Genomic DNA, 26,202 nt, shown 5'->3' on the forward strand with positions numbered 1-26,202 from the left:
TGAAGACACACAAAGAGCCCCAAATATCAGATTTATAATGTGATTCCTTTAAGATCTTCAGGTTTTAGGTGTTTGTTGTCACATCAGAGGAGAGCAACAGGAATCTTGAAAACAGCTGTGATGAAGTCGAATCACAGACAGTCTGTTAGAGATTTATTTGCCAGACCCTCCTCCAAAGCGCGCTGAAGGAGGGTCTGGCTAGTCAACGCAGCATTCCGGGATGGGAGGAAAACGTGCTCTGGTTTATTGGCATTTCTTTAAACCAATCACAATCGTCATGGGCGGCGCTAAACTCTGCACAGAGCCGCTGCAAAATAGTCGTGCGAGAGAAAACTCCGATTGGACAGATAGTCTAGCTAGCTGTCTGGATTTACCCTGCAGAGATCTGAGGAGCAGCTAACCATAGTCCTCACAAATCCACTGAATTTAAAATTCCAACACAAAGAAAGTGGAAGGAAATGGAAAATACTGTATATGCATCTGGCGGAATTTCAAAAGTGCAGACGGATTAGAAAGTCTACCTACTCCAATGTACTTTTTATTAACGGTTCCTGAGCAGAGCTCCAGCAGATATAACAGAGGGAACGTAAACAGGCAAAAAACTAAAAAAATGTGTGCAGAGAAGAGAAGGAAGGATATTACACATCAAACAATCCGACTAAAAACACTCAGCTGATTTCATCAGAACATATGTTCAGTAAACAGACGACACTCCAGCGCCGGCAGGAATAAAAACATAAAGAGATAAACAAAGAAAGAAACCACACACATACACACCAAAAAATAAAAAAATAAAATCAGTACAGCCCTTAACTTTCCCCTGCTTTACGTTTCATCAGTGAATCAAATTTGCAATTTGCAATAAAATGTTTAAATCCTATTTGTTAATTTAAAAAAAAAATTTCAATTATTTTTTTCTCATGGAAATGTTTATGTATCTTCCGTAGTGCAGTTACACTGTGGACTGAGCATCTTTCTATAAAACCAATCTTTACAAAAATGATCTAATCAGTTTGAACTTGATATGTCTGAACTAATGACTCCTTCCTTTGTGAATTTCTCCAGAAGCTTGCATCTTAAATAGCTCTCTGGAGCATAACCAGAGCCTGTCAAGTGAAAGATGGATTTCCTCCTCGGTGGCCGTGGACGCGATTAAACTTCACTCTATTACTGTTTCTGGATTCATCCACTATTGCTGTACTTTATTAGATTAATAAGAAGCGGGGTGGTCAGGCTCATTAGTCAGGCTGACAAGGAATGTGCCAGTGTTGGACATCTGGCTGCGTTTCAACTGCTGTCGCTGGGATTTTGTTAAAACTATAAATATGACTTTAAACCTGACTTCTAAACGCTGCCCTGGGTGTAGGGCTGGGGATTCATAAATATTCCATACCATACCAATGCCTTGACTTCGATACCAGTTCATAAACGGTACTTGTTTTCGATACCAATTTTATAAAACAAAAACAACATTAGACATTACGGCACAAATCTTTTTATTTATTTTTCTACGTGGGCCCCGTCTCTGTGTGACGTAGAGTTTTTCCTGAGTCTCTACGACAGCCAATCACAGACATTATTAGATGTTGGTAAAAGCAAGATTTACTCCTTAGGTATTGAAATTGGGTATTGAATGACAAGGTATTTTTCGATACTCGATACTTTTGAGCAGTGTTTCTCAAATGGGGGTACGTGTCCCCCTAGGGGTCCTTTGGAGGACTGCAGGGGGTACATTAGACATTTAACAAAATATTTAATGTTGTCCAGAACATTGTTCCTCTTTATGTAGACTTTTTTTTTTCCTACCAAAAATGTGACATTTGTGTTGTCTTCTTTAGACCTATTCTTTAGAAAAGTTATGTCACTGTTTTTGAAGTTTTTTATACTATTTTGACCTGTTCTTGCCTTACTTCCTTCCTTCTTTCTACCATCTTTTTCCAAGGTTTTGTCTTTTTTACAGTTTTTGTCTCCTTTTCTCATCAGCATTTAAATGTTTGTTTTTTCAGTTACCAGGCTGTAGTTTAGTAAATCTATCGCTGACAGCGCTGAACTGTTCCTCTTTATAGAGACTTTTTTTTTCTACCGAAAATGATTCATGCTGGTCAGGGGGTACTTGGCTTAAAGAAACAATTCAAAAGGGGTACATTGTTGAAAAAAGTTTGAGAACCACTGCTTTAGAGGCAATTCGGTCAGTGCCTAAAAAAGTATTGAATTGGGCACCCGGCCCTACCTGGGTGTCCTGCTCATCATGTGACAGTCTCTTCTCACCTGCCCCTGTAGACGAACTTCATCGGCTCCACCGCCAGCGCCGTGGCAACGATGTCGTCGGCGTTGTGCCTCCGCCCGCTCACCATGATGAGCCCGTCCATCTTGCCGGTGATGAAGACGAGGCCGCCGGGGCCGATGAAGCCCAGCAGGCCGGTCCGCACAAAGGCGTACTCGCTGACCAAACCCCCGCTGGAGCTCACCGGGTAAACCTGCAAACCAACCAACACACACACACACACACAAACACACGCACGCACACGCATGCGCACACACACATGCGCCCACGCACACAGACACACACGCACACACACAGACACACGCACGCGCACACACACACACACACACACACACACACACACACACACACACACACACACACACATGTGCACACACAGGCACACAGACACACACACAAACACACACACACGCACGCACACAGGCACACACGCGCGTTTCAGCTGCAAGGTTGCCATGGCAACAGGCCAGCGCTACAGCAGAGCTGCATGATAAAATCAGATACAGATATTTTTAACTTGGGACTTTTATATTGATAATGTCACGCTGCTGCTCTGTAAAGTGGGGATTTTATGGCCAAGCAGGCGCTGCAGAGCAACATTAAAGACACATTGCAATATTACAGAGATTAATATCCCAAATCCAGACAAAATCATTCTCTAACCTCAAAACAGAAATGCAAAACATCAATTTTTAAGTCTGATTTTATGTTTTTAAGTCACAAAATCTTTTCTTACAACACGTGAAACCTTTAGTTAATTAGAAGAGAAAAACTGAATGTATTAATATGATTGTGCTGTGAACCAGAACAGGCAGATCATCGACAAAACAACAACAAAACAAAATGAGCTATTAGCTTTTCATCTTTTTTTTGTGCCAATTTTCCAAATGACAGAAAATCAACTAAAATATTCCCCAAACAATTAATAATGAATAAAGTTAAAATTAAAAAAAAAATGTATTTAAAATAAATGCTGTGCCAAATTGTGTGTAAAATATGGTGAATTTATTCAGGAGTCTTCTATCTGAAATAATCTGCAACAGTTTTGAGAATGGATTCATTGTTTAAGTCATTTCTTTAAACATTCTCAGGTTTTAGCTAGTTTTTTTTTTAATCTTCTACGAAAAGCAAATTGGTTTTGGGCTATTGGTCGGACAAAAGAGGACATTTGAAGAAGTCACTTCAGGTCTGGGAAGATAGACATTTTTCATTATTTTATAGACCAAACAACAAATAAATAATCAAAAATAACCACAAATAGCCACCTCACCTCAAAGGTGTTCTTGGTCATGCCGGTGAGGCCGTAGTAAGAGGTGCCGGTGGCGATGGAGCAGACGCAGAACTCACCGATCTCGTCTGTCTGACAGAGCTGAGGGATGCCTTCTGGTTTCACCACACACACCAGGCCTGGAGGGGGCAAGAGACACAGAGACAGACAGAAAGACACAGAGACAGACAGAAAGACACAGAGACAGAGAGACACAGAGACAGAGAGACACAGAGACAGAGAGACACAGAGACACAGAGAGAGAGAGGCACAGAGACAGACAGAAAGATACAGAGAAAGAGAGAGAGAGGCACAGAGACAGACGGACAGACAGAGAGAGAGAGGCACAGAAACAGAGACAGAGACACAGAGACACAGAGACAGACAGAAAGATACAGAGACAGAGAGAGAGAGGCACAGAGACAGACGGACAGAGACACACAGAGACAGACAGAGAGAGACAGAGAGACACAGAGACAGAGAGAGACACAGAGACAGACAGACAGAGAGGCACAGAGACAGACGGACAGACAGAGAGACAGACAGAGAGAGAGAGAGACACACAGGGACAGACGGACGGACAGACAGACAGACACAACAAAGGGTTAACAACTTTTAAATCTCTTCTGTTTCCATGAATACATTTCTATTTATTTCTATTTTCTTATATAACAAAGTTATTTTTTCACACAGGATAACAAATGACGATCCCACCAGAGTCCACTCAAAATGCACCTGTTTATGGGAATAAATATCTAAAAGTAGGTTGTTCTAACCCAGTTATGGCGTCTACTTCATGTCTGTTTCAACTTTAAACCAGGTGACAGGAAGAACTGGGTTAAGAAGAGAATATCTAAACAACAGGAACTGGTGCCAGCAGTATATTCTTAAAGATGTGGTATCAATATGGGATTTCACTGTCTTATAACGCAGAATGGCCGAGTGGTGCAAAGTAACTAAAGTAAGTACATTTTTTATTTATTATTTTTTGTTAAAGATGCCCCGATCAGACAGAGCGTTTTGCAGTTGCGTCTTTTTGTTGTTCTTGCTAGTTATTTTGCTGTGAAGACAATGACGTTGAGCACTTTTTTCGCTCGAGGCGTTCAGGGCACTGCTGCAAAAACGCAAGTGAGTGAAACGCTTCCCTCTCATTGAAAACCATTACAAAAAGCCGCCCCAGGCTGCTAAAACACACTCTGTCTGATCGCAGCCTTTAAATGAGTACTTTTACTTTACATAAAGTACTTCTTGTTGCTAATACCCACTTATTTGGGTAAAATGCAGGACTTTAACTTGTAACAGAGTCTTTTCTACAGTGTGATATTGTTACTTTTACTTAAGTAAAGGATCTATATCAGGGGTGTCAAACTTATTTTAGTTCATGGGTCACATCCCCCTAATTTAATCTCAAATGGGCCAGACCAGTAAACCTCCAGAAAGATCAGAAACTTTATGAGCCATTGAGTTTCTTGTCAGCTTGATGTTGGCAAACGCAAGTTGCTTCTGCTACGACAGCGTTCTAAAGCTGTTGTAGGAAAAATAATAATGTTACGGACCCGGGAGAGAGGGGTAATATTCAGAGAAAAAACTCTGAATTTCTAAGATTAAAGTCGTAAATTTACGGAAAAGGACTTGGATATTCTCTGAGATTAAAGTGGTAAATTTGGAATTGGAACGAATTACTTCTCTGCAATTTTCACACTTTGCAAAGTCATCCAGTGGGCCTGGTTGGACCCTTTGGCGGGACGGTTCTGGCCCAGGGGCCATATGTTTGACACCCCTGATCTAAATACTTGTATATTTACTGTATCTGTTGGGGTTTAACAGGGCTGTTGATCAATCTTAAGTTTAGATTTCAAGATTTTAAATCTCAGTTTCACGTTGATGCTCTCTTATGGAAGAAAACCTCAAAAAGGATCCAACAGAGTTTAGTGAAGCTAACAGATTACTTAAAGGACAAATCCGGCGACATAATGAACCTAGGGGTTAATAACACATGTGTACCGAGTCGACCGTTCTCTGGGATATGGTTTCATGCTAATCGAATGTGACCAGTTTTATCGCAAACCGCTAATTAGCTTATAACGCTAGCCATCGGGGCACGGGTAAAAAATGAAATCTCTATTTCTACACCACTAACAAGGCTCAAAATAGCACCACACTTCCACGGTAGTATAATGAGGGTCCCTACATGTAAACCGAAGCATTGAGAACGTTGTAAGTGTACAGACAGTTTATTAAAAAGATAGTTTAGAAAGACAGTACCGTTCACGTAAATAGGCAGGCGCCATCTTGGGAAAACAGTCACGACCAGTCGAACCACGAGCCTTGTTAGTGGTATAGAAATAGAGATTTCTTTTTACTTTACCAGTGCCCTGACGACTAGTGTTTTAAGCTAATTAGCGGTTTGCGCTAAAACTGGTCAATTCGATTAGCATGAAAACATATCCCAGAGAACTTGTTACCCATGTGTTATTAACCCCTAGGTTCATTTTGTGCCAGATTTGTCCTTTAATTCCTCCTTTAATTGAGTTTCTCACAGTGTGTGTAGTTCCCGTGGTGAACACTGGGTGGTGTGAGTTGGCAGCGTAGAGGAGAGCTCAGTGATGTTTGATTAGCTGTGGCAGTGTGTGTGTGTGTGTGTGTGTGTGTGTGTGTGTGTGTGTGATCAGCAGGGTTTTACACGCTCCTTTCTACAGATCACTGCCTTTCTTTATGGATTATAAGAGACAGACCTTCACTTCTGCGTGTGTGGATTCCATTTACATTCATAAACATACTCATTGCCCCAGTGGAGAAACATGTACAGGAGACTCTCACAAAAAGAAAAGTTACATTTTTATTTTTTTTTTTTTATACAATGTTTAATTTCCAGTGTATTTATCTGTATATTTTCCTTGAGGAAAGGTTTTGTGATATTCAGCATAACCTTACTAAACATTCCTCTAATGTGAAGTACATTTACAATGCAGTAAGTACACATTAAAGGTGAAAGGTACGATTAAGGTTGTAAAATAAGCAAAGAGACTCAGCACTTGTTGGAACGTGTAAAGTGCTGTGGTGAAACTACAGTTACTGTCTCGAAATATACACAATTAAGGAGTCCTGGAATTTATATTTGTTATTACTTATTCAAATCAGCATTCTTTTCATTAAAACACCATTGTAAATCCATGATACTGTTGTTAAGTACATGTTAAGAATACTTTACCTATGTTATTGTGTACTTATTATTTATTTTAATATGTTAACACACACTAGTAATTGCATTGCAAAGTGAAGAGCTGAAACAGTTTGTCTATTAAACCATTTATTTTAGCAAAAATTCACTGGTTCAAGCTTCTCAAATATGAACTTTTTGTCTTTTTGTCTTTTTATGACACTAAACTGAATATTTTTTGCATGGATTTTTTTATAGACCTTGAGAATATAATCAATGTTGATATACAACGCTCGTTGCAGTTCTAATTAAGTGTACACAACAGATTTAATTCAGTCCATGACATGTCAGCCAAAGTAATAATGTCAGTGGTGCCTGGATTCTTCACTAGGACCTGAACAGATGATGCATGATGTCCTAAAAGCTTTTTTATGTCCCGTATTACCTTTTAAACTACCTGTGTGACGTTGTCCTCAGAGACAAAACTGAGTTGATGAGAACGGATTGCAGCCATATTGAAAATTCTGCCGTCTTTGTGGGTGTTTTCTCAGGCGTTCAAAGCTCTTGAAAAACGTAAAGCTGAACCCACTTAACTCGCTCAGTCATGAGGAGAGAGAACGCTCTCAAAAAATTGGACATTGATGAAAAGGAGAGGCTGCACATTTACACACCCTTAAAACTAATTTTACGATGTAATGGGCTTAAAGGATTTTTTGCCATTTAGCGCATGACAACACTAGAGGCCGACAGCTTAAAAGGGATAGTTCAGATTTTTTGAAGTGGGGTTGTATGAGGTACTTAGCCCCTTTCATACAAACATTTCAAAAAGCTTTGAGAACTTTTGGATTCAGAGCACATTAGGTGGCCACTGACATTTTTGTTAACATTAAAGGGATAGATTGGATCTATCCAAAGTGTGTTTGTATGAGCTACTTATTTAGCCTGGGAAAACCCTGACAAACTTCCGGCAAAGTTGAGATTTGCTCTGCAAGTCCGTCTGGCCAAGAGCCCATTCAAGCCCATTTCCATTTTTTTCCAAATCGAGGCACCAATCACAACCGTTGAGGCGGGCTTTACACGATGACGATAGCACAGCAACGGCAAGCAGCTTTTTCTTTACATTCAACATGACGGCCACCGAAGTGCAGCAACCCGTTGATGCTGCTGTAGCTGCTACGTCACCCGGATCGTTGGTCTGATTGGTTGAAGGACTATCCAACTGCGCCCAGAGGCATTTGAGCGGCGTCCGTTGGTGACGCCCCTTTGGAAATGAGCTGTGAATTAATCTTTCCCAGACCCACTCTCAGTTACAACTGAGAAGGGTCTGGTGTCAACCAGGCTACTACTTCTCCATAGTCGGTGTGTTAGCTACAGTAGATGGCGGTCACGATATGAGGAAAATATCTAATTGCAATTATTTTAACTTATATTGCGATTGCGATATGATTCACCATTTTGGAGGGAATGATCTTTTTTGTATTATTCAGGGTTTCCCCCAGTGTTCTGCAAGCCCGGTGACCCACCAGGCCTTAGTTACCCCCCACCAGGCCTAAGTCCCTGGGAATCATTTTTTTTATGTATTTTTAAGACTACAGTTACAGTCTGCAGCTCAGTTGGAAAAATTAGACATTGTCATATTAAACAAAGATTTTTTCTTTAGTCTGTAGGATACAAATTGTAGGCCGGGACGTCTCTGCAGCACCACAATGCTTAATCCAGAATGGTTTGACTTTAACTAATAGTGCACCCCCCTGCGATTTCGATAAAATTATTTGTGCAGCCCTAGTCGGCACGACAACAGTTTGGAGAAGCAGGCAAGAGTACCGACACGGAAACTAAGCAATGTCCTGCTGTGGACGGGGGCAGAGAGACACACAGAGTGACGTACCTCCTGGTGTCACAGTGCCAACGTCCTGTACGGTGAGCACCGAGAGGCGTTCCTCTGTGTCCACCCTGACGACCGAGTAGGTCAGACCCTGCATGGACAGGACGCCCCGCCCCGGAGGCTGACTGCTGTCCTCCACCGACCTGAACACAAAACACACTCATACTGTCATTAACCAGCGTTACACGGGTTTAACAATACAGTGAACAGAGCCTGTTGTGTGAGTTTTTGCCTGAGCATACTGTTATTTAATGTGCACACTTGCATATGATGATGTATAAATGTCCATGTGTATGTGTTTTTTAAATATCAGCTGATCAGTTGTGAGAAAATTCAAAAAATTTAGTATCGTAGACGTTCTTTATCTCGAGTTCAACAGGTATAAATCTTGAGCTTACATTGAAATGGCCTCGTTTGTTTAACTTGCATTTCAAACGGCATTTTTTATTTACAACTTTGCAACTATTTCTCCTTTTTTAATAAAGGAATAGTTCACCCAAAAACCATATAAAGTGTACATAGTATTCACCTTTCTATAGGCTCTCTATGGTCCCAGAAAACAAGTTTTCTATCAAATGATGTTAAGAAGAGCAGAGCGCCGAAAAATGAAAGCAGGTCAGTGCAAACGGACTTTGACGAAGGGTGAACGAAAGACAGCAAAAAAACTATTGCTAAACAATAATATTATTAAACAAATTCCTTCACGGGAGGATAATACAACAATATTTTAGCGGAAATGGATGTTTGGATTTCTATGAGTCCACGAATGGATACAAGAGTCCTTTGCTGAAACTGAAGATTGAGAATTGGAACTTCCAGTTTTGTTGCTGCTTCAGTATTAAACTTTAAACTCTGACAAAACTCTGAATTTACAATCTGACTCTGTTGCGCAGCAGCCTGTGTTGCTCTTTGAATGATTGATTCATTGATTGATTAGTCATTGCAGGTGCAGACAGGCTCTTCATGTTACTTCCTCTGTGAGCTGGAGAGGCAAATGAACCGGACTTCTTTGTGAGAATGTGTATACAATATGTTTACAGCATGTACTCTGTGTGGATGCATTTGCACAGGTGAATGTGTGTGTTTGTGAGACTGTTTGCATATTTGTGCTCGTGTGTTTGCATGTTTGCATAATCTGTGTACGTAAAGCAGGGTTGAGAGAGAGAGAGTGTGTGTGTGTGTGTGTGTGTGTGTGTGTGTGTGTGTGTGTATACCTCCTGATGGCCACCGTTAGGGCCTCGGGCGAACTGGCGCAGGGACAGATGACGTCGGCTCTCAGCCCTTTAGTCTGAAAGACGTTGAGGAAGGCGTCGCAGGAGGAGATGGACCCTGACAGACAGAAACAGAAACAAACTGTCACAAATTGTTCATTTCAGGTGTTGAATTTCGTCTACTCCTGACATGAAACGAGAACCCAAACAACCATTCTATGCGGGTCTAGAAAGAGTCCTGAAAGACATTTTTGTTACGTCGCTTTGTGAATGTTTTTATCCTAATTAACTTCCTTACTGATGCCCTTTTTCTTGCGAGGCTGTACCCGGTGGTGGCGGGAGCCAGAGGCTTTGTGGGCAGATCAACATCACACCTGCTCAAGGAGCTGGGACTACGTGGAGCCACACTGATCAGATCCACCAAAGAGCTCTCTGAGGAAGCTGAGAAAGCAAGCCACTGGCTCTGGCTGAAACGACGAGACAAGGCTTGGGGAGTAACACCCAATTAGGTTTTGCTGCAGGGGGTGTCAGGGAGACGTCCCTGTTCACCGCCCCGCCACCAGGAGATGTTCTGGGTTAAGGGGTGAAACTTCAACGAGCGGTGGTCCCCAGCTGAAGACCCTGCAGCAAAACCTTGCGGTATGCGGTCAGGTTTAGGCCTGCCTCAGGGAAGAGGACGCCCCTGCCATGCACAGTCCACCACAGGCGCCGTTGGAGGTGCGACAGGCCTAAGGCCCAGCAGAAAGACCACCTCGCTGTAATGAATAACTGTTTTCAGTGCACTGTAGAAATCTGATGCTACCGTTATGGTTTTTGTTAAGGTTATGGTGGCAACACAGTCATAAGCAGGGACCATTTTGAAATAATCCCATTGGCAGTGGTGGAAGAAGTACTCACATCCTTTATTTATGTAAAAATAAAAAAATACAACAATGTAAAAATACATGTTTTAAAAGTTAAAGTCCTGCATTCTAAAGGCTACTTGAGTAAAAGTATTATCAGCACAATGCACTTGTATTATCAAAAGTAAAAGTAGTCGTTCTGCTGTAAAAGGTCTCCTGTTATCTGACGTTATTAGATTGTTAATACTGAAGCATCGTTGTTAGAGCAGCATTAAACTGTTGTAGCTGCTCGAGGTGGAGCTAGTTTGAACTACTTTAAAAACCGTTTTGTAAGTAGTTTAGTCCAACCTAGGGCTCAGGGCTCAGGCCCTCCAATGGCTCAAACTCCTCACTCGGGGGGAGGAGGAAATAGGGTAAAGAGGACAGAACAGAACAGGAAGGAAGGGAAGGAGTGGTAGCCACTCACTCATTCACTGTGCAATTAATTAATAATTTACTCACATACATACCTGGACACTCTAACTGCTCTTAACTGCTAATTTATGCTAAATGTCATTTATTCACTGTATAATAACACAATGCCATACACAGTCCTATATATTTATCTTTATTTATCTGTAGTTTGTTTTTTACTGTTTGTTTACTTTTTGTTTACTTCCTTTATTTAGCTAAAAGTGTATTGTTATTGTTATTCTTAAACTGTATTTTCTATACTGTATTTTGTATACCTCTTTATTTTCTATACAAGTGTTTTGTAAGCTGCTAAAATCTGCTGCTGGATATCTAATTTCCTTGCGGGAGTCATCCCAAAAGGATCAATAAAGAGAAGTCTACGTCTAGTCTAAGTCTAAGGATATATCTGAAGCGTCTTCAGATGATTAATTAGAGTAGGAAATAGGAAAACAACTGAGTTCTGATACACTACTTTTTTTTTATAAATTTCTTTTGTACTTTTCTAGAATCTTTGCTTTCTGTGAATTTTGCCTTTTTGAGAATCGAAAATTCATTAAAGTGCTCATATTAAGCTCATTTTCAGGTTCACAATTGTATTTAGAGGTTGTACCAGAATAGGTTTATTTGGTTTAATTTTCAAAAAACACCATCTACACCATCATCCACACCTTCTATCTATTCTTTTATATTTCAGTCTGGTTTCCACTCCAGTCAGTCTGACTGAAAACCATTTATCATACCAAATGTGCGGCGATGGACGCATCCTGCTCTATTCCTGTAAAGTGACCCAGTTCCCTGACTTCCCAAGAGACTTTATCTATTTCCCTGACATTCTCTATCTCAAAGCCGCCTCTCTAAACTCCCCCATGCTAGTACAAAATGAAAAGTGTGCCCTTACAGGGGTTTGATCCGTCGGCCACCAGCAGCATGCGCAGCGAGCTCAGGTTGATGTCTTTCTGGTCTTTGTGGGCCACCAGAGCCCAGTGCATGTCTCTGGACTTCACACACGCTACCTTGGCTGCAGGGAGACACACACACACACACACACACACACACACACACACACACACAGAGAAAGAGAGGAAATTAGCATTTTATCTATTTGACAGACTGACAGACAGGTGAATGGAGTTGAATTGACTGAGCTGAGTGGCAAGTGGAGTGTGTGTGTGTGTGTGTGTGTGTGTGTGTGTGTGTGTCTGACCTTTGTACTGGCAGACTTTCTGGATCCATGACAGAGGGTTGACCTTCATCAGCGAGTAGGGCACGCTGATCACGTGCATCATGTTCATCACACTCTGCACGACACACGCACACACACACACACACACGCACACAAAATTAACATTTAAGACTGAAAGTTTTTTTTTCTTTTATTCTTTTTACTTTATTGATTGGTTGCCAACTATTAAATGATCGCCAACTATTTTGATAATCATAAAAAATCTCATATGTCAGCTTGTTAAATGTGAATATCTTCTAGTTTCTTCTCTCCTCTGTGACAGTAAACTGAAGATCTTTGAGTTGGGGACAAAACAAGACATTTGAGGACGTCATCTTGGGCTTTGGGAAACACTGATCCACATTTTTCACCATTTTCTGACATTTTATAGACCAAACAACTAATCAATTGAGAACATAATCGATATGAAAAGCCCTAAATTTAACATGTTTCTGACCCTGTTTGTGTTTAGTTTACAAGGTATTATTATTATTCCCTGTATATGGTTATAACATACATAAATGCAGGTTTTGGCTACAGTATCTCAAATACAAATATATAGATAAAAAGCTTTAAAAAGTATTATAAACCAAAGACCAAATATGCCTTAAACCTGCTTTAATTGCTTATACCCCTGATATCAGTGGTGAGGGTGAAAAGCTAACAGGAAATGAATGTCATGCTCCCTGACCTCTGGCCTCTAGCAGCAGGGGTGTAGCACTAAGTTCTGGGCCCTGTAGAAAGGCATCTCTATGGGCCCCTCCCCACATTCCACAGCTATTCACCCCCCCTCCCAGTCCGACACCCCTGTCTAGTAGGCAGGTCTTACCGTGAGGATGCCGTTCCACAAGCCCACGTCCTTCTTAAAGTCCAGAACGTTCACTATGGTCTCCGCTACAGAGGGGGAGAAGAAAAGGGGTTACATCACTCAATTATGACCTGGAGGCTGAGCAGTGTGTGTGTGTGTGTGTGTGTGTGTGTGTGTGTGTGTGCGTGCCTACCCTCGGTGTAGCTGCAGGACTGGGTGAGAGCCTGGCAGTGTGTGAGCAGAGCGATCCTGGTCACCGTGACTCCCAGCACGCTGCCGTCCTTACAGGTTTTATACTGAGAAAACAGACGGATCAGTGAAATCAGACGAGACGGAGGCCTTCGCTACCTGTCATCAAGGTGCATTGTGTCCATCAACTAAGGGATTCATTGCCTAATCATTTCATCCCTAGTGTACGTTAAAGTATTGTCAAGTGTTGCTGTAAAATATGCCTTTGCTGCTTTACTTAACCTAATTAAAATACGGAGATAAAGCTGGTTTGAAGTTAAACGTTTTGGTGGCTTTTCACAGCAATGACAACTGAGGAGACACTTAATACGGAAACTTATATTAAATAAAATAGGTTACTTTGTTAATTCAAGATGACACTTTTTTTTTTTTTTTTTTTAAACGTTGCATACATTTTAGCCACTTGAGTAATTAAATCTCCAGCAGATGCAGCAAAGACCGGCAAAGAATGTCAGTTGGAATCAACAGACAGGCTGAGGTCCCAGCTTCTGTTGAAGTGTCCACAATTGATCAGCTGAGCCTGTTAGCTCACCTCTATGTAAGCAGTGTCGTTGTTTGCATCTTTGATGTGAGGGAACCAGTCTCTGGGAGGTTTGGAGAGGTGCTTGGACTCGGTTACAAACCACAGCAACTTGGGCCAACCTGCAGAGACAGAGAGGGATTATTATTATTATTATTATTCATCTGAATAATAAAACCAGAAAAAAAAGACTCTGTTGTTTCACGTCACCCAAAATAATGAGAGAGAAAAGAAGGAACTATAACAATTCATACATTTCTATAAACATGTAAACACCTTCATTTCATCTCAAGTACTGTACTAAAGTACAAATACAATCTGAAGGATGAAGAAAATTCTCCTCCTTCTTAAAGCTAAATAAAGTCTCTGAAGTAAAGGCTGGACTACAATAGAGCTGTTTGGAGCAGTTTGTGAACAGTGGTTTCTGTTGGAGATGGTAAGTCCCTTTGGGGTGGACTTTGGGCTTTTTCACTTTGTAAACCTATTATTTGCACAAAAAAGATATATAACACAATAAAGGAAAGGGAAAAGCCAAAAAGCACAATAGCCGCTTTCCGACCGGAGGGATTTTTGCAGTTCCTAGAACATAAAATTCCTAGAACCCTTTTTTTCTCGTGTTCCGATTTAACCAATTTGGGGATTATTAAGTTCCTCTGGCTGCAGTTCCTGTAACTCTTTCAGCTCCTACTTCAGGGCAGGGTCTTTTCTCTTTTCCCTTTTCAGAATATGAACCTAGGTCAACGAGGGTCGGGTTTCCGGTACAGACAGACCAACAACGGGACAATTTTAACAATTTTCGCTATCTTATTCATCACTAATTTCACTTCTGACAACGTTTTAGGCGAGAAATTAACTGTTTAGATTTCGAATATAGTCAGTCTTGCGAAAATTGATCGTTCGTTTGTTTAAATATCACAACACATGTCCATCATAAGATTAACGGGAACCTGTGGTTAACTGTCTTTTCGGAGTTAAACTCCACAAGCGTGTCCTGTGGCAGGCCGGCCGTCACACACACACACACACACACACACACACACACACACACACACACACACACACACACACAGTCACACACACACACACACACACGCACACACACACACACACGCACGCACACACACACACACACACACACACACACACACACACACACGCACGCACACACAGTCACACACACACACACACACACACACACACACACACACGTCCACAGCGCAGCAGGCAGAGGCGGGGGAGAGAGAGATATCCATTTCTCTTCGGGAGACTTGTTTAAATTATGACAAATATGCTATATACACTAGATTTAGTATTTAGTTCATACTTTTTTTGGTGTATTTGTTTTCTGATTTTAACGCTATGAAGACCGTTGCCGTGCTTGCATCACTCCCTTACCCCTCCTACCAGTCCCTATGGCCACACAACTGCGAATGCAATTGGAAAAAACAGTTTTGGGGGAGAGTAGTTCGTAGATCTGTTTAGAAGTGGACTTCTCCTATAAACTACGTTCCTGTAACTACTTGGTCGGAAAGCGGCTAATATGAGCACTTTAAGTAATGTTTTGAATGCAGGAGTTTTACTTGTAATAGAGTATTTTTAGTAAAAGATCTCAGTAGTTCTTCCAACACTGGGAGTGACACAAAATTCCCAAACTATAATTAAACAGTGAAGTCAACATTTCAAACACACAAAAACAGAATGTTTTTGAATTGATTGTTTAGAATGACTTTAAAGTCGGACTTTCCGAATGGTTAACATGTCCATTTTGAATGAAAACTCGCTCTCTTTCTTCTCTCCTTCTAGTTTCCTCATTACGTGTCCTGAGACAGGCCTCCCCTCCCCCCACACAGAAACATCTTTACAATCCAGCGATGATTGATGATTTTCACTCTCACCTTTGAACTGTGGGATCTCTCCTGTTGCGCTCTTGGGCAGTCCCTTGTGGCAGGCGTCACTGGTCAGCGCCACGGTAACGCCACAGCTGCCCAACAGGAATCCAATCTGCTGACTGCCGGCATCCTATTGGATGATGAAGGAGGGAGAGCAGACAGTTAAGCTCACTTTGCCATCAGAAATCATCACGCTGAATCAAATTCTTATTCAGTTTAAATGCAGGTGTAGAAATAACTGGAATCATATTTTACTAAACACTGTTGTTTAATCTTCTTTAACAACAAAAAAACATAACACATGCAGCGCAGGTGTGGCTGACAGAAGTGCGGCACTGCTGCTGCACTCTTTCTTCAGCCCAAACCCGAAATTTTATGGAAAATCCTGCAGCATGAATGCAGGATGGGGGAAGGGGGGGTTCAAGAGAGGCGGTCAACGTGCAGCAATTTCTGCTGCCGCAGTCATCACTGTGTAACCGTGCCGACCCTGTGCTCACAGTGCTGCAGAGACCAGCAGCTGACCGGCCGCGTCTCACACAGGCTCCAGAGTGAGCAGAAACAGCTGAGGTCAGATACAGTGATACAATTGGCAGTTTAAAAAACATGCATTTTGTTTGTTTTTTTAGAAAGATTTTGGTCAAAGTAGGGACTTCCAGGAGGTCCCGGCCGGGACGTGATGGTGGGAAGATCAACAGTTGTAGCTTCGCTGATAGCAGTGAGCCTTTCTGTGACGGCAGCGCAGCAGGACGGCTTGTGACGTGTTTCTCTGCTCGCTGTTGTTCAGACGGGATTATTTTCTCAGATAAACTTGTTGCTAGCAAACAAGCTAAGTCCGAAAACCCAAAACATTGTTTCAACGGTGTGCAGTATCACTGAGATGTCCCCACATGCAAACACAACTGAAATGAAACACAGCGGGCGTCTGGAGCTCCCGGGTACGAGCTGAAAAAACCCCCCGACGTGGCCGAGGCAGAGAGGATTAACATTACACGGCAGCGCGTGGAAAAAATCTCATTACCTGACCCTCCTGTAGAGAAACTAATCCTCAAACTAAAGGAGAGCTACAGATAAGCTACAGAGCGTTTGGTTCGGGCAGCGCAGCCAGGTGACAGGGTGTGACTTTGTCAAGGTAAAAAACATTTATGTCTGGATTTCATAAACAGGAACGATTCCAGGACTTTTAAAGTCTGTGGCACAGGGGGGACCAATAATTAGTAAGGGGGGTGAGGGGGCCCGGCAAGGGGGACATTTTATCAGAATACAGCATAGAAAATCTGCTTAGAAACACAGGGAATATCGGATAGGATAGAACAACACAATGTAATTCTGCTAAAAAAAACATCACATAAACTATCACATTCATTATTGATTTCACTTGTTTTCATTTTCAACAAATTTTAGTATACCAGAATAACCAAGTGCCTACAGCTGAAGATCTTTGCCGGAACCCGACGGAACCCGACAGGTTCGGACTTAATTTCTATCATTTTACACGGGCTCGGGCCGGGCTCGGGCTGCGCGGTAAATGAGCGGTTAGGTGATGCATTTCGATTAGCGCGAAAATGGATGCTGAGGAGGTGAAAGGGAGGCTGGCCTCTGGAGGACTTATTTTATTTCTTTGTTCCAACTTCCAAGTGGCCTATAGCCTCCGTTTGTCATGAATAAATGATGTTAAAACATGTATAAATGACTCATTCTTGACAAAAGGCAAAAGAGCTGCGTGTGTGTGTGCGCACATTTGAATAATGTCGGGCTGTAAACGGGCTCGAGCTTTTAAAAAGCTGTCAATCAAAATGTACTTGTCGGGCTCGGGCCTTGTCGGGCCGAACTTTTAAGGCCCGATTAAAGCTCTACCGGTGACAGTACTTTGATTCAATGGTCAGATTGACAGCACTCTAGCCCAATGGAAAGGGAGCGGGGAACCCGCCCTTGTTCATAAAGTACCTTGCGGCTCAGGGGGACCTCGATGGGAACGGGGACCACCTCGGCCAGCAGACAGCCGTAGAAGGCCACCATGAAGGCCACGGGGTCGTTGTTAGGAAACACCAGCGCCACCTGGGAGATGGGGGGGGGGGGGGCGGAGACACACAGGCCGGGGTCAGAGACACTGGGAAGCAGTGGTGGAATGTAACTAGGCAAGGCAAGGCAAGGCAGCTTTATTTGTATAGCACATTTCAGCAACAGGGCAATTCAAAGTGCTTTACATAAAACATTAAAGAGCAGTTAAAAACAATTAAAAAGATTAAAAACAGATAAAATACGAGAATAAAATGTACAGTATAGTATAAGAAATGAACGATTATTTAAAGAAAGGCAACATCAAAAAGAAAGGTCTTTAGCCTTGATTTAAAAGAACTGAGAGTTGCGGCGGACCTGCAGTTTTCTGGGAGTTTGTTCCAGATATGTGGAGCATAGAAACTGAACGCTGCTTCTCCCTGTTCAGTTCTGACTCTGGGGACAACAAGCAGACCTGTCCCAGACGACCATAGAGGTCTGGGTGGGTCATAGTGTAGGAGCAGATCAGAAATGTATTTTGGCCCTAAACCGTTATTATATAATGAGAAATATGATTTATAAACCAGCAAAAGTATTTTGAAATCAATTCTTTGAGGCACAGGAAGCCAGTGTAAAGACTTCAGAACTGGAGTGATGTGATCCACTCTCTCTTGGTGTTAGTGAGGACTCGAGCAGCAGAGTTCTGAATCAGCTGCAGCTGTCTGATTGATTTTTTACTGAGACCTGTAAAGACACCGTTACTAACTAACGTACATTTACTCAAGTACAAATTTGAGGTACTTGTACATTACTTGAGTCTTTTCTTTTCATGCCACGTTCTACTTCTACTCCACTACAATAGAAATATGGTACGTTTTACTCCACTACATTCATCTGACAGCCTAATTACTAGTTACTTTACAAATCAAGATTTTTGCACATAAAACACATGGAGTTTATAAAATATGACGTTTTATTATAAATTAAACTACATAACGGTATAACGGCCCACAAGTCCAGCTGGGATGATTAGACCATTAAACACACAACTGTTTGGATCCTTTCCAGTTTCTAAAATGGGAGCATTTTTCTGCATTGAGTATTGAAGGCGAGTCAACCCATTTCTCAGGGCTAAGGAAGTAAATCGAGAGTTTTTAAACAACAAACTCATTTATTTATCTGTATGCTAAATAAAGCTGGTGTTCATTTCATTTGTCAGATGACTTCTAACCTGGATGACCCTTCTATGAGTCAGAGAGAAATCAAAAACAATGAATCATACGTTTGTGGTTAAGAGGGTGTGGTATAATTCTAGCTGTATTTAAAGGTGCAGTAGGTAAGACTTATAAAACTAACTTTCTGTCATATTTGCTGAAACTGAGCCTATGTTCCAGTAGAACTACATGAAACAGGTCATTTCCTCTGGCTCCACCTACAGCCTGTAGTTTGATTTACAAAAATCCCCCGCTCCCTGTTCAGATGCACCAATCAGGGCCAGGGGGGGTGTCTAACTGCGTGTCAATCACTGCTCATGCACACGTATTCATTCTCCCTTGTGGGGGGAGGGGCTTAGGAGACCGTTTTGGGCTTTAGCAGAAAGGGGGGGAGGGACTGAGAAGTAGTTTTTGGCTAAGTCCTGGATCTTCGCAATCCTACCTACAGCACCTTTAAAGAAATAGTTTGACATTTTGGGAAAAACCCTTTATTTGCTAGCTTAGCATAAAGACTGGAAACAGGGGGAAACGGCTATCCTGACACTTTGTTTTTGAACAGGTTCAACATATGAGATATAAGAGATGTAAGCTGTGTCCACTCTTTATGGCTGTGGTTTCATGTTTTGTGTACAGACGTGAGAGTGCTGTCGATCTTCTCCTCTATCTCTCAGCAAGAACATGAACAGCATTTTCCCCAGAATGTCAGACTATTTTCTTTTTTTTTTTTTAAAAAGGGTGATTACAGATTTCAAAACAAAAGCTCAGATTCATTAAGGCATTGCACATCATTTTGACAAATACAACAATAACTTGCTGCAAATGAACACAAACAACATATGAATAAAATCAGCACAAAGAAACCGAAAGCCGCGTGAGTTGGTGGAGGAGTGTGACTCACCCGATCCCCCGGTCGCACCATGGGCTCCTGCTTGCTGCCCAGTTTGTGGAGGATGTTGTAGGCAAGCTTGATGCTGCGAGACCACAGCTTCCCTGCAGGGAGCAGGACACAGGACACGAGGGTGAGAGAAAGAGAGAGGGAGAGAGAGAGAGAGAGAGAAAGAGGGGGAGGGAGAGTGAGAGAGAGAAAGAAAGAGGAGGAGGGATAGGGAGAGGGAGAGAGAGACGGAGAGAGAGGGGGAGAGAGTGAGGGAGGGGGGGGAGAGGGAGAGAGAGAAAGAGAGGGAGGGAGAGGGAGAGAGAGAGGGAGAGGGAGAGAAAGGGAGAGAAAGAGGAGGAGGGATCGGAAGAGAGAGAGACGGAGAGAGAGGGGGAGAGAGAGAGGGAGAGGGGGAGGGAGAGAAAGAGGGGGAGAGGGAGAGAGAGAGAGGGAGAGAAAGAGGAGGAGGGAGAGGGAGAGAGGGATGCATTTAAGAGGTATTTTGTTAAATAGAAAATAAATGTACTGTAGAAAACAGCATTCTTTGGGTATTAGCAACAGAACAATTTGAAGGGATACCCAGCCTGACCCTCACCCATATTAATCAAAACCAACCCATGTAGGTCTTCTTCGCAGATCTGCTGACTCAAAACAGGTCTTGTTAACCTCGAATCCGTGAAATGCCAATAAACCAGAGATCTCCCATCCCAGAATGCTGTGTGGACTAGCTAGACCCTCCTCAGCAGCGCTGTGGAGGAAGGTCTGGCAATGCCAGACTAAGTTGTATATAAGCAGCAGATGAAAGCATAGGAGTGCATGTCTGTGCACACACTCCCCTAAAAGCTTAATTTTGTATCTCAACTGCAGAGAAGTTCACTGTTATTTTTACAATTTAAGCATCCAGAACCACTTGGAGTGAGTGCAACAGGTGAATACGTTTGAATTCTTTGATGATCTTATTATACTGCTGCACAAATACATAATGTAAATGAGTGACTGAAGGACAAGAGCGCCTGGTTACCATATGTGAGGACATAGAGGGGCTTCCCTGCTGTGTCCAGGCTGGTGAGGCAGGGGGCTTTAGGAGAGATGGTGCCCCAGCGTTGGAGAGCAGCCTCCAGGGACGGCGGCCAGTTGGTGACCACGCCCAGCGCCTCGCCCCGCACCGGCATCATCTCCGCCCCCTCCGGCCGCGGCTGATTAGGGTCCGGCTGCTGGACTGGAGATGAGGAGACAGATAGTGTCATCAGGTCACACACCTTCAGTGTTTCACAGTTTGTTTCGCTCGGGAGGAAAAAAAACACCACATGGAAACATTTAGCCGAAGCCAGTGGCAGTGAGACGGCTGTAGAGAAGCTGTAGTCACACTCAAATCCACTCATAATGAATTCGGTGGATCTGTTGTTAACACAGATGTACTGTGGGAATGTAATGTAATGTAATGTGTGAGTGGACAGCTGATATCCCTCTAATATTTAGTTTCGAGGCAGCAGACAGGAAGGATTTGGAAGGATTCAAACTTTGAGCCATTGGGATAAAACGTGGCTCCAGAGTGACTTATCCACTACATTAGGGCTGCACAACGTAGCTTTCTTTTTTTTCCTGTCATCGCAATATCAACAGGCGCAATGAACACATCGCGAAAGGCTGTGGCAGACACTCAAAGATTTTTTTTGTTAGTTGAAAGAAAATATGGTTACACTTTACTTGAAGGTATCTACATAAGAGTGACATGACACTGTCATGAACGCGTCATAAACATTAAAAACAACGGTTATGACATAACGCTTCTTTTAGTAAGTGTCATCCGGTTTTTGTCATGACAAGTTAGGGTTAGAGTTCATGTTCAGTGTCATGTGTTCATGACAGTGTCATGTCACTCTTATGTAGATTAGGAGTGGGGGGGAAAATCGATACAGCATAGTATCGTGATATTTTTCCGTGGCAATTATTATACCTTTATTTAACCAGGAGGTCCCACTGAGATTCAGAATCTCTTTTACAAGAGAGACCTGGCCAAGGTAGCAGCCAAATCACACAAATGCATACATAACAAACACCAAATTACATTTTCACGATAAAAGAAATACAAAAAGTTAAAAATAAAAATATAAAAACACAATGAGACTCTTAAGAAAAACAAGAACATGTCTCCATCACAACACTCTTTACAGTAGTTTTAAATTCATTTATGGACATAAGGGTTTCTAACTTTAGCTTTTTTTGTAGATTATTCCACCCCCAAGGTGCTAAATAAGAATAAAATGGAAATAATAATAATAAGAAGAAGAAACAATACTGTATCGATACACAGACGCCAAGTATCGATATTTTATTATATATGTGTTGGTCAGTTGTCCGCTTGACAATCCCATTTTGTAGCAATAAAATTGAAGTGAGATGAACAAACAAAGAAATGTATCTTTTTAGATAAAACAGATGTTGACAAAGTTTCCTTTTTGGGACGTCGTTTGAAATTGGGAAAAAAAATTGAAGTGGAAAAAAAGGTCATAAATTGCAATATATCGCAGAATATTGCAATATGTTTAAAATTGAAATAATATTATATCGTGACATAAGTATCGTGATGATATCGTATCGTGAGGCCTCTGGTGATTCCCACCCCTAATGTAGATACCTTCAAGTAAAGTGTTACCGAAAATATTAGTAGAAAACTGCACTTTAAAATGTAGTAGTTTAGTTTAGTGCTGCTTTTTATATTCAATTCACTGTTCAAGTAATATAGTTAATATTGTTGGCAAGTAATATCGTTATTGCGATATTCAACGTTATCGCATATTTTTCTCATATCGTGCAGCCCTACACTACATCAACCCTAATCTATACTTTATCTCATATGAGTACAACACAATTATTTACAACACATTGCAAAAATGTACCCAAAATACACTACGATGCTGACTTTTTCCATACAGCTGCAGTAGATAGCACTTTATTCTAAAATGCAAGCTTTCTAAAGAAGACAGTTAAAGATTAGAAATGAGGAGACAAAGAGTGAAAATGCAGCCAGATGGTGAGAGCCAAGCACACAGCAGACAGACGTAATGATCTGCAGAGAAGTCTGGGATCAAGATTCCTACATTATACATTTTAAACAATACTTTGTGTTCTATATGAACCAGGCGGATCATCATCTGGTCCCTGTTATCTCTTCCATATGACTCCTGAGATGAAAGTCAGTCTTTACACTGACACAAGGCAGTGAAATAAATGGCAATGTGAGTTTAGCACAATTATAAGGTGAGAACATTTTCCATTTTAATCTACAGTTTATACTCATTAAAACCTTCATATTTATCTTTCTATCCGTGTTTACAGACTAACAACAGATAAATAGGAGCCACTGTTTTTTTTATTTTTTTTTTACCAACATGTCTAAAAAACTATGGGTGGCCTTTAAAGTTTTTATTCAGAGAACATTAGCTGACCACTGACACTTTTGTAAATATCAAAAGGTATAGTTTGGATCTTTTGAAGTGTAGTTGTATGAGCTACTTCTCCATAGACAGTGTGTTAGCTACAGTAGATGGCGGTTGGCATGGGAATAGTTTGGAGAAGCAGGCAGGAGTACCGACACGGACGCTAAGCAACGTCCTGCTGTGGATGGGGGCAGCAGATATACACATTTAGACACCTAAAAACATATATATCAGTTTAAGTGTACGCTATATTTAGATTATTTTCACCGCTTCACCTTGCTGTCAGACCGCCCTTTACGACGAGGAACTGAAGCCGTTATCTCTGCTCTCTTCAAAGCTACCAGACTCCTTTGACAAAAACAGTCATTTTACCTCTCAGGAGTAGGGAGTTGCTGCTCTACCGCTGCCTCCAAATGTTAGTTTGATTGTGTAATTGTGTGACTGTGTTTAAACGGGTTAGGAACCAACTAAACTTACAAATAAACTAACCGATGGAGGCAGCGGTAGACTAGGAGTTCTGAGAGGTAAAATGTTTTTGTCAAAGGAGTCTGGTGGCTTTGAAGAGAGCAGAGATAACGGCTTCAGTTCCCCGTCGTAAAGGGCTGTCTGATGACAAGGTAAAGAGGTGACAATATTCGGTTACACTTTACTTGAAGGTATCTACATAAGAGTGACATGACACTGTCATGAACGTGTCATTAACATTATGAACAAGTCATAAACATTTATGACATAATGCTTCTGTCATTAATGTGTCATGACAAATTAGGGTTAGAGTTCATGTGTCATGTCACTCTTATGTAGATACCTTCAAGTAAAGTGTTACCCAATATTCTAAATATAGCATACACTTAAACTGATATAGATCTTTTTAGGGGTCTAAAATGTATATCTGCTGCTCCCGTCCACAGCAGGACATTGTTTATCGTCCGTGTTGGTACTCCTGCCTGCATCTCCAAACTGTTCCCGTGCCGACCGCCATCTACTGTAGCTAACACACTGACTGTGGAGATGTAGCTCATACAACCACGCTTCAAAAGATCCGATCTATCCCTTTAACACGTCAGCACTGTGTTGTGTCTCCAGGTGTTTCCTCTTTGACAAACACTTGTTTTTACACCTCGGCAGAATGAGGTGAGGTGGATGTCGGACACCTGAAGGAGCACGCGGGGGGTTCTCACCTGTCCAACACAAGTGTTATTAAAAGGAACCATCTAGAGAATCACTCATGACTCCAAAGTATGAAGAGAGATTGGATAACTCAAATCAGACAGACAGAATCAGAGACGGTTTCTAACCCTCCAGAAGTTCATCAAAGTCATCGACAAAGAACTCCCGTAGCGGAGGTCTGCGAGGCTGCTTCAGTGTGTTCACGAGCTGCTGGATTTTAGCTGACACGCGACTGCTGACTGGAACACCTGTAAAAACCCCAGACACATACATTTGGTTTTTTGCACCTTATTGATAATCTTTGTTGCTTATATTTTCTTCTATTTGCACTCTTTATGATTTGCACTCTTTCCTACTCGTACTGCAACTGCTGCACAACAATTCCCCTCGAGATAAATGAAGTTTTATCTTATCTTATACACACGGGGTAAGGATATCATGTTTTAGGCTAATGTTTTAGAATAAGTGGAAAATAAAAAAAGTGGTGGCCTGGGTTGCTTGCAAGACAGTCCTTATTGTCTTATCAATAACAATTCCTTCAAACTTCAAGTGTTACGGCAAGTTGTTTTTGAGATAGTGACTGCTGATAGATCGCTGGTTCAAATCTCTAGATGGCTTCTACAAAACACGGGAAAGAACTGAATAACAAACACTGTATTTCTTGAGCGGGGCTTTCATGCTCTCGGCTGCTCTTGTGGAGCTGCTACAGACTGCGGTCGTTCAGTTTTCTAACTGTGAGCTGCATGATTGTGAAGCACGTTGATTAGGAACAGCTTTCCTTAAAAAATAAAATAAAATAAACACACACACATGAAAAGGTCAAAAAACAAAGAAAAGTCCAATCTGTTCATCCAGGGGAGTGACATGAACAGACACAAAGTAATTGGTCAGTTCTCTACGGCAATGGTCCAATTTGAGCTCGCCTCCTGATTAAGGAGATTCTATTTTTGACCTGACTTCAGTATCTTTATTCAGAGGCTCCGGTTGGGAGCAGGCTAAAAGGTGCGACGGTGACTCTTACCGTCGCCCGTCTCCATGCGCTCTGCGTTGCCGTACTTCTGCGTGTTCCTGGCAATGGTTCCCATATTGGCCATGTGGTGGCGCTCGGTGTGGGAGTGGGGCGAGTCCGACGAGTAGCCCGTCACATCCGGGGGAGCCGAGTGATTCTCTGCAGGGAGACGAGGGAGGGAGAGAGTGAGGCAGGCAGACGGAGAGAGGTAGGTGGTGACTAATGTGTGTCAAGTGCTTTGTTGTATGTAGACACTTAAACACGTTATGATGTTTCTGTGTTAAGCTGGGTCACATCCCTGCAGCCAATCTACTCCATACAGTACCTGTTTCGAAATAATACTTCCTTTGTGTTCTTATACTCAAATGAAAGCACGTTATGATACAAAGTGTAACACTTCGAAACAAAACCTGCTTTTTAGAGGTGCAACGATGAATCGATTAGTTGTCAACTATTAAATTAATCGCCAACTATTTTGATAATCGATTAATCGTTTGAGTCATTTTTTTATTAAAAAAAATAAGATTTCTCTGATTCCAGCTTGTTAAATGTGAATATGTTCTAGTTTCTTCTCTCCTCTGTGACAGTAAACTGAATATCTTTGAGTTTGGACAAAACAAGACTTTTGAGGACGTCATCTTGGGCTTTAGGAAACACTGATCCACATTTTTCACCATGTTTTGACATTTTTTTATAGATCAAACAAC

At 41.8% G+C, this 26,202-nt stretch overlaps 1 protein-coding gene across 4 annotated transcripts in view; it reads right to left on the bottom strand.

Annotated features, from left to right (window-relative positions):
• LOC116040010 (disco-interacting protein 2 homolog C-like) overlaps window positions 1–26,202 on the bottom strand; it is a 95,380-nt gene that overhangs the window by 42,706 nt on the left and 26,472 nt on the right. For 3 of the 4 annotated variants that reach the window (XR_004896459.1, XR_004102557.2, XM_031285217.2), the window contains 15 exons: window positions 25,508–25,654; window positions 24,615–24,734; window positions 20,898–21,095; window positions 19,898–19,989; window positions 17,735–17,845; window positions 15,797–15,920; window positions 13,914–14,023; window positions 13,326–13,428; window positions 13,154–13,218; window positions 12,307–12,400; window positions 12,001–12,120; window positions 9,811–9,925; window positions 8,600–8,739; window positions 3,555–3,691; window positions 2,269–2,477 (listed from right to left, as the gene is read on the bottom strand). Coding sequence is in view for 1 of the 4 variants with exons in the window: in XM_031285217.2 (XP_031141077.1) it covers window positions 2,269–2,477; window positions 3,555–3,691; window positions 8,600–8,739; window positions 9,811–9,925; window positions 12,001–12,120; window positions 12,307–12,400; window positions 13,154–13,218; window positions 13,326–13,428; window positions 13,914–14,023; window positions 15,797–15,920; window positions 17,735–17,845; window positions 19,898–19,989; window positions 20,898–21,095; window positions 24,615–24,734; window positions 25,508–25,654 (1,885 nt within the window). In the remaining 3 variants the exon portion in view is untranslated. The remainder of the gene's footprint in view (window positions 1–2,268; window positions 2,478–3,554; window positions 3,692–8,599; window positions 8,740–9,810; window positions 9,926–12,000; window positions 12,121–12,306; window positions 12,401–13,153; window positions 13,219–13,325; window positions 13,429–13,913; window positions 14,024–15,796; window positions 15,921–17,734; window positions 17,846–19,897; window positions 19,990–20,897; window positions 21,096–24,614; window positions 24,735–25,507; window positions 25,655–26,202) is intronic. The other variant, XR_004896460.1, reaches the window with a different exon arrangement.

This window comes from Sander lucioperca, chromosome 23 (assembly GCF_008315115.2).
Source record: "Sander lucioperca isolate FBNREF2018 chromosome 23, SLUC_FBN_1.2, whole genome shotgun sequence".
Lineage (NCBI taxonomy): Eukaryota > Metazoa > Chordata > Actinopteri > Perciformes > Percidae > Sander > Sander lucioperca.